At 34.4% G+C, this 9,098-nt stretch overlaps 1 protein-coding gene across 1 annotated transcript; it reads left to right on the top strand.

The window, feature by feature from the left end:
* The first annotated feature begins 1,761 nt into the window (after nucleotides 1–1,761).
* LOC104243032 (xyloglucan endotransglucosylase protein 1-like) lies at nucleotides 1,762–4,482 on the top strand. Its single transcript, XM_009798153.2, has 3 exons — nucleotides 1,762–2,149; nucleotides 2,614–2,807; nucleotides 3,751–4,482. The coding sequence occupies exons 1-3, from the start codon at nucleotides 1,871–1,873 to the stop codon at nucleotides 4,142–4,144; spliced, it is 867 nt and encodes a 288-aa protein (XP_009796455.1). The 5' UTR covers nucleotides 1,762–1,870; the 3' UTR covers nucleotides 4,145–4,482.
* The last annotated feature ends 4,616 nt before the right edge of the window (nucleotides 4,483–9,098 follow it).

The raw sequence follows: 9,098 nt of genomic DNA, 5'->3' as shown, positions 1-9,098 counted from the left end.
GCTGTTGAAGGGGAAGGTTCGCCAACCATCAAACTGATCTTCTGTAACACACTCATCTACATAGGAACAACTACTAAAATGAATGGTTTTTTAGTTCCATGCAATGCAAATTGCTAACTTACGTCATAGTATTAGCTGTCAAAATGGTCCCTTAATTATATTCCTCCTTCAATTTCTTCTGCAAAGCCAAGTCAACTTGAACATATTCTTTCAAAGCTTGCAAGCATGCAGTTTCTCCTAACCACTTCAACGCTAGCCTTTTTTCTATTGTGAAAATATATCAATGCGCATACATGGAAAGATTTGCTTATATATGCATTTATATATATACATAAATAACGGTGTGATTTAATGGTCAATGAAGTAGGTTGAGAATTCTGGGGTCTTAGATTTAAATTCGAGCGACGGTAAAAATATTAGGTAATTTCTTCCCATCTATCCGAGTATTGAGGGATAGAATTATCCAATACTTTTACGGGTAGCGAGTAGCGGTTATCCCCTGGCATTAGTCTATATGTGGGCAAGCTAGACCGAGCATCACAATTAAAAGAATATTTATACACAAATATAGACATACAAGGTCAGATGGGATCGAGGTAGCAAATATTCCTTGAAATTAATCACAGTGCACGTAACTTTCTTTAAACACCATTATTATAAATTTAAAAATTATACGTTGATATAGACACGTACACACAAGGTCAGGATTGTCATCTGACACTACTTCCCCGAAAAAGTTCACAAATCTGTCCATAAATAATATTCTATGTAAAAGATAAATACGAATCGCATAATAGATCAAAATCGTATGTTATAAATTAAATTCCTAATTGTTCAAAGATATTGCGATGAATTTCTATCTATTTAATCATAAGTAATTGCTGTTCATCCATGTTGTATCATGACGATAACACAATATCTATCAACAACTTTTTTTAAAATAAAAAAGTTAATTAATTACGTAAAATAAATCACTATTGACATGCATAATGATACTAGGATTTCTAACCTCAGTCTTAAGTTAAGGTCTCATTGACATTGTCATTTCATCAAACGCATACGAAAATAATTTATTGTGGGGTCTTGTCAAACCATGAAATATTGACAGGTATGCAGTAAGTTCTATTCCCTGCCAAAACAAATAAACAAGAGCTAACTGCACCATGGTCTCAAGTTTAAACAATAGTTTTCACTTATTCTTCTTTAGAGGGCCAAAAAAATCAATGAAAAGGAAAACCAACACCTCCCCACCTCCCCTACAACATCACCGCTCCCCGGGATCTGAGCGAGGATTTGAAGTTTATAGGTTCAAAATGCCATTAAATTTATTATTTTATTCAGTCCATTTTAATTGATTTTTGGTCTTTTTTTTGTGGTCCATAATATTTGACTTTTTCAGATATTAAAAAGGAATTAACTTCTTTTTTTCCAAAGTTACTCTTGAAGCGAAGAGTCTTGGAGTATCTATTATATTTTCAATGAGCAAATTAAGATTAATATAGTCACTTTTTTTGTTAATTAATGTTATAAAAGTAAATTTCTTAATATGTGTAAAACGACCAAAAAAATCAATTAAAATAGATAGGAGGGAGTTAACTATTTGAGTTAGTGATGGGTTCTAAATCTAAGATTTATACATAGTATTTAGTACTTTAAAACCAAAAGCTATTGCTTTCGGTCGGACCCATGGCTTATTGGCACCTTCACCCTAGCCTCTCCCCCACACCTTCTATATATAATGCCTCTAAACCATGTCCATGCACTTCAAACACAAAATACCCTTCTGATAACTCTTTCATTTGAACCATATTATTCACTGTCCCCCGTCTTTCAGTCCGTAAAGTAAAGTCAATCAAACGTACACCAATCCATGATGAAAACTTCAATTAGTTGTATAATTTCTTTCTTGTTTCTGAGTTTCTTGCTGGTGGTGATGGCGGCTTTGGCTGGAGATTTCAACCAAGAATTTGATGTTACATGGGGTGATGGCAGGGTAAAAATACTTGAAAACGGGCAGCTTCTCACCCTTTCCCTTGACAAAACTTCAGGTTCGGGGTTTAGGTCAAAAAGACAGTATATGTTTGGAAAGATTGACATGAAGATCAAACTTGTTCCTGGCAATTCTGCAGGCACTGTTACTACATACTATGTAAGTTCCCTATTATAAGTTAATCATGCTTAACATATATACTTTTAATTTCTTCCTATAAATGTAGCTCATCTTATTTTTGCGTAGTCAAATATTTCAGGCAACTGCTCTTGAGTCGTTTAATTGATTGATTAGTTGTTATTGTTTTTGTATGCTACTAATTATTCATGTATACACTGCCATCGTAAAAGAATTCTTAGAATATCAATTTTGTTTAACAAACTGTAACAAATAATCTGTCTTACATTCACGTTACTATGTCGTAAGTCTCAATGATGATTATTTAATGTACTAGAGTATATTAATTATTATTTTTATCGGATCATTAATACCTCTCATTGTGAATTATTGTAATTACCTTAATACATCAATTATATATAAGCCACTTAATTATTACAGTTCAATATTGAGGACTTTCTAGTGTTGTACTTATATTTTGTGCCAATGGTGAATGAAAAATGCAGTTATCTTCGCTGGGACCGACTCATGACGAGATTGACTTTGAGTTCCTTGGCAACCTAAGTGGAGACCCTTATATTCTTCATACAAATGTGTTCACACAAGGCAAAGGAGACAGAGAGCAACAATTTTATCTTTGGTTCGACCCCACTAAGGATTTTCACACATACTCTATTCTTTGGAATCCTCGAAGCATCATGTAAGCATACCTTTTATTTTTGGTTCGACCCCCTTAATTTTATTTGGATCAATTATGTCCTTTCTCTCCCTTTTATGGAGTATATATTTGGATCAATTATGTCCTTTATCCCCCTATGATCACTATCCTATCTTAATTATTCAATATTATAAAATCAATATGAGAAACACAAATTTTCAGATCTAGAATGTTAAAGGATGAGATGGATATGATCCCTCTATTTTCAATAAGATATTCCTTATTTGAATTATTGGAATGGAAAAATCCTAACAGAAAATGTTTTTTCTTAAATGGGCTCTACGAGGCACAAATTTAAATAATCTTTTAAGTTTTAAATAATTCAGTCGCTAGCTAAATATATAAAAATATACATTAATTATGTATATATATATATATATATATATATATATATATATATATATATATATATATATATATATATATATATTATGTATTAATTAATATACAAAAAAAATATAATTATCGGTATTATTTTGAGAAGCAGCTATACTATATAAAAACTCCAATCTAAAGTTAGTCTAGCCGGTGAAATTTGGAACACTAGATAGTCATACAAACAAAATTCATATTAAGTGGTGAAATAATATTACTTATCTTAAATGTTCTTATTATTCCATGCTTAACTTGTATGCTACGTTGTGTGGACTCTTCAAAATGATGCGATCCTCCAAAAATATATTATTTTGGAAGATTCGACACTCACCCGGCAACATTTTCGAGAGTTCGAGCAACATAGCTTGTATGTACAATGATAGTGGGAAAAATACAGTTAAGCAACTATTTGAAAATCACCAAATAAAAACTCATTATTAAGATAAGAATTTAAATTATATATATTCACTTATAGCATAATAAAATTTTGGCTGTAATTCTTTTAGTTAGAGACATGTCTGCTAATTACTCATCTTCTTCTATTTATCAGATTTTCAGTAGATGGGACACCAATTAGACAATTCAAGAATCTTGAAACTTCAATGGGAATACCTTATCCAAAAAATCAACCAATGTGGATATACTCAAGCTTATGGGATGCTGAAGATTGGGCAACAAGAGGCGGACTTGTCAAAACCGATTGGAGCCAAGCCCCTTTTGTTGCTTCTTACAGAAATTTTAATGCCCAAGCATGTGTTTGGTCTTCTGGTTCTACTTCTTCCTGCTCCAGAAATTCCACAGCTAATTCTTGGATAACTGAATCATTGGATAACTCTGGCCAAGCAAGGATTAAATGGGTGCAAAAGAATTACATGGTTTATAACTACTGCACTGATATTAAACGTTTCCCTCAAGGATTTCCCCTTGAATGCTCTCTAAATTAATGCAAGAAAGAAAATCACAAAAATTATCGTCTTAAAAAATTTCCTTGATGCAACTATAAGAGTTGTTGCCGTGTGAGATTGAGGTTGCGGGTTCCAACTATTGAAATAATTTTTTGTAAAAATATAAAGTAACGCTGAGTGCAATAAACACTATAGTTTGACCATTTCTATGGCATTGCACATAGCAGAAGCTTGATACACTTAGTTGCTCTTTTGAAAGACTATAGCTTTTTTTGGGTGAGTTTTCTCTTTATTAATATATTGTAAATGGATGTATAGTATTACCATAGAGTAATATTATTTGTTTGTATTTATTAATAAGATTTTATTTGATTGTACTTATTGATAAATTTGAAATACACCCGGATATGCATTTAATGAGCATTGTTCCTTTCATGTCACGCATCAAAATTCCACTAAGGTCATGATAGGACCTACACTAATCTGTTATGTAAGGCAACACATAAAAACAACCAAAATAAAATAAAGTTAATCCAATGCTCTTCACACCAATTGTCAATCAACCCACCATGGAATTCCAAGTATTGGCTCAGAAGAATATATGATTGATCATACAACATTAATACACACACGGGGTATTAAGTTCATCTCACTCACTGAAGAAGAGAATCAACAAATTTACGAGCCATGAAAAAATTCTATCATTGTGAAACTGGTGGGCAAACGCATGTTACATCGTTATTTAAAGAAGAAAATTCAAGAACTATGGAGGCCAACGGAAGATTTTCAATTGATAGATCTCGAAGAAGACTATTACATCATTAAATTCAAGAGAAAGGAAAATATGAATAAAGCTATACAACAAGGACCTTTGTTCATTAATGGGCACTTTCTTTCCATTACAAGATGGAAGCCAAATTTAGTTGCAACCAAAGAGAAAGTAACTAATTCGGCAGTATGAGTTAGACTTCCCCAATTGCCTACTGAATTTTACGATGGGAAAAAATTGGTAATGCAATTGGTCGGCTACTAAAAATAGACGTTTGTACATCAACCACCTTGAGGGGTTGCTATGCAAGACTATGTGTGGAACTCCCGTTGGAAATCTCAGTCCAACCTTTTCTCTATGTTGGCCACTACAAACAAGTAATCCATTATGAAGGAGAAATTTTTCTTTGTAAAAACTGTGGACGACTAGGACATATAGAAAAACAATGTACTTACATTATTCATAAAATCAAGGACAATGAAGAATCAAACATGGAGCATTCAACAACAACAAAGGCAGAGGAGAAACAAGAAGAATGAAAAATAGTTTCTTTTACCAAAGGAAAGCAACAAGGTACAAGAGGTAATAAAAAATACATCAATGCAAATCCGATCAAAAAATCCAATGGCCCAGGTATCTCAGTTAAATTGTTCAATGCCAACACTGGTAAGTACTTAGATACACAACTCTTGCAATATAAATCTAAAAGTCATAAGAATGCTTCTCCTTCATTGAATACAAACAATTCAAAATCTATGGCCATTATGGTTGAAGAACAATACAAATTGACTACTAAAAATAACTTAACTCTTCTAAGTGAAGAGCCAATGGTTTTGGAAGAAACCACCAAGGGAGAAAAAATTCTAAAAGAAAATAATAATAATTGCCATGCAATTGAACAAATGTCCTTAACTAACAAGGACATGGACATGTTGGAAATAAACGTGGCTACCCCTATTAGTGCTACTAATCACATTAACAATGCTACCAATCAAGATTACCATCTAACTGATAATACTACCCCTACTAATGAGCGTAATGGAATTGTCAAAAATAACCTTACTAACAGGCAAATTGGTAAAAAACCAACGATTACCCAAACCCTCAAGTAAAATCTTTCCTCAAGATTCGATAATCTCACCATTCCAAAGCATGCCATCCAAATGGCAAAGGAGAAAGATAATAATGGACAAGTGTCCGCCATCCTTGAGCACGCAAAGGATATGGAAGATCAGCCTATAAAACTCAACCTTGGGGATTCAAACGCCATGCAAAAAGAAGCTCCAATCATTACTCTATCAGCCAATCCCTCCCATATATCCAATAGCCCCTCCCCCACACCTAAGTTAGATCCTTTAAGTACCCAAAACCCTGTCCATAATGCCCAGTATACCATCATCTCTAAGGAGGAGACACAGACTCCTTCAAATTCTTTGCCAACACAGAGTTGCCATGGAAAACCTACCACCTCTACACCCTCAACCAGAAAACCCAAAAATAATTTACGTTCAACCACCATAAGCACAGGATTACCAACCTGTGTCATGGATGGAGATGGGCCTGATGGGCCATGCATGCTGGTTCAATGTCTAGATAAATGGCCAAGACTCGATCATCATTCTTCACGACACTCAATACCTAGCCCAACTAGTGACAGAAGGCATGATATTAGCCATGAACAACTACCTCAATCAGGCTTGGCTCAACAATATCCTTCAACCCTAGCACCCTCAGTGAACCCCCAACTAGTTCATGTAATGAGGAACCAATGGAACTTACCACCATACTTCAATCTGATGTACCCACAAAATGCTTTCTTGGACATGCCCTTCTTCATGCCGGAGAAGTTAACTCAGCTGAATCACATATTCCTGCCATGGGAACAACCTCAGCCAGCCCATAAGCCACCAGTCCCACCACCTCATCAACAACCTTCATCTCCACCCCACAACCACGTGCATGTACCAGAACCAGTAGAGGCAGAAATGGAGAAGGATGGGGAGGAACCCCTCAATCTACTCTTAGAAAGAATCCTAGAAATCTCAAGTCTCGATGGAGTAAAAGTGTTTCTTTTCACAGAGAGGCTAGAGAAGAGGCATGTGCTCAGTTGCCCAATAGCATTATACAAATGCTCGATGGACATAAGACCACCTCAGGATCCAAAAGTAGGCAACAGAGCCATGATCCTAGTTCCATCCTTGAGAAGGAACCCGGTCCTAGGGATAGTGATGGAAAATGGGGATCCGGCAAACTCGAATCTTAATATCTCTATGAATCAACCTACAAATATTATTATTTGGAACATAAGGGGAGGGAACAATGATAATTTCAGGAGGAACTTTAGGGAAATGGTAGATACCCATAGGCCTTGCATGGTGGCAATGTTAGAAACTAGAATGGGGAATCATATGGAGCTACCAGATGATTTTGGATTCACAGAATTGATAGAGGTGCCAGTTGAAGGCCAGGCAGGAGGAATAGTGGTGCTGTATAACCATGAAATTGTGACTATCCAAAACTTTGTTTGAAGGGATCAAGAAATTCATGCTACAATTGAGGTAACTCTTACACGTAAATATTGGCTTTTTAGTGATATTTATGCTAGTAAAAATATGCTCAGTAGGAATATGATGTGGGATAATCTTTAAAATATTAGCAAAAATTATAATGGTCCATGATTATTTGGGGGAGATTTTAATAATGCTTTAGGCTCAAATGAGAAATTTGGTGGCAAGTGTATAAATGACAATAGGGCTAATTATCTATGGTCAAAAATTAACAATTTCAACTTAATCGACTTAAGTTATAAAGGGTGTAAATATACTTGGTCCAACCATAGACATAAAAATAAAGGTCTCATTATGGAAAGGCTTGATAAGGTATTAGGAAATGAGGAATGGATTAATCTCTTTCCAAAAAGTTCAATTATCCACCTTCCTAAGACCCATCCGGACCATAACCCTATCCTAGTAGAATTAATTCCTAAAAATAATAACCTCCACAAGCAACCCTTTAGACTTGAGACCTTCTGGTGCAAGCATCCAGAATTCAAGCCTTTAGTTCAAAACAATTGGACAATACTGACTATAATAGGCTAACCACAATTTCATAGAAAAAGTTAAGGTTTGGAAACAAATAAACCTTTGGTGATATAATGGGGAAAAAAAAGAAAGCTCCTAGCCCTCCTTCAAGGAATTTAAAATTCCAAACATTATCCTTATAGTACTTTCCTCCAAACCCTAGAAACTAATCTAAAAAGAGATTACAATGACTTACTAAAAATAGTATTGGAAGCTTAGATCTAGAGTTATGTGGCTAAATGAGGGAGATGCTAACACTAAGTTTTTTCATATCTCTGCCTCCAATAGAAAAAGAAGAAATAAGATTAACTTCTTCAAAGATGAAGAAAGAAATTGGATCAATGCCTCATCTAGTCATTTTCTCATGCTCGTAACTATTTCACCAATATTTTTACCACATCTCAAAATAAAGCAAAGTAGGGTTAGTCATCTAAAAAACTTCTCTCAAAATTATGTAAACCTTAATCCTGTAGATAACCCCTTGCTTGATATTGAAATAAAAAAGGCTCTCTTCTCCTTTAAACCTTTCAAAGAGCCTGGTCCGGATGGCCTCCACCCATTCTTTTTCCAAAAATACTGGGATATTATAGGACCCTCTATTACAAACTTGTGTCATTACATTTTTAGGAATCAGAAAATCCCCCAAGACCTTAACAAAACTTACCTCTGCCTAATTCCAAAATCCTCAATGGCAACAACATAAAATGTTTTAGACCTATTGGCCTTTGTAACAACGTTTACAAATTAATCACTAAAATCCTAGCAAATCGTCTCAAACCTTTCCTTGATCAGCTTATTAGTCCTTGTCAGGCGAGTTTTATAAAAAATAGAAGGGCGCCTGATAATGTTATTATCATTCAGGAACTAATTTAAAAAATCCATAAGTTTAAAGGAAAACAAGGTCACATGCTCCTTAAAATTGACTAGAAAAATCTTTTGACTGGTTGGACTGGTCATTTGTACATCACACATTAACTTACTTCAATTTCCCTCAAAAATTTTAAAAACTACTCTTAAACTGCATATCAACTAATTCCATAGTTGTACTAGTTAATGGCTCTATTAGTACATCTCAATTAGTACTCTTATATCCCCTTATATCTTCATCCTTTGTCTTGAAATGCTGTCAAGATACATAAACCAT

The sequence above is a fragment of the Nicotiana sylvestris genome, chromosome 11 (assembly GCF_000393655.2).
Source record: "Nicotiana sylvestris chromosome 11, ASM39365v2, whole genome shotgun sequence".
Taxonomy (NCBI): domain Eukaryota; kingdom Viridiplantae; phylum Streptophyta; class Magnoliopsida; order Solanales; family Solanaceae; genus Nicotiana; species Nicotiana sylvestris.
This window is presented reverse-complemented; position numbering and strand designations above follow the sequence as displayed.

What these genes read in the sequence shown, in the direction of transcription:
- LOC104243032 (XM_009798153.2), top strand. Translation starts at nt 1,871, where the DNA reads ATGATGAAAACTTCAATTAGTTGTATAATTTCTTTCTTGTTTCTGAGT. An exon ending in GCACTGTTACTACATACTAT is followed by an intron (nt 2,150 to 2,613) that starts GTAAGTTCCCTA and finishes TGAAAAATGCAG; the next exon opens with TTATCTTCGCTGGGACCGAC. An exon ending in TGGAATCCTCGAAGCATCAT is followed by an intron (nt 2,808 to 3,750) that starts GTAAGCATACCT and finishes TCTATTTATCAG; the next exon opens with ATTTTCAGTAGATGGGACAC.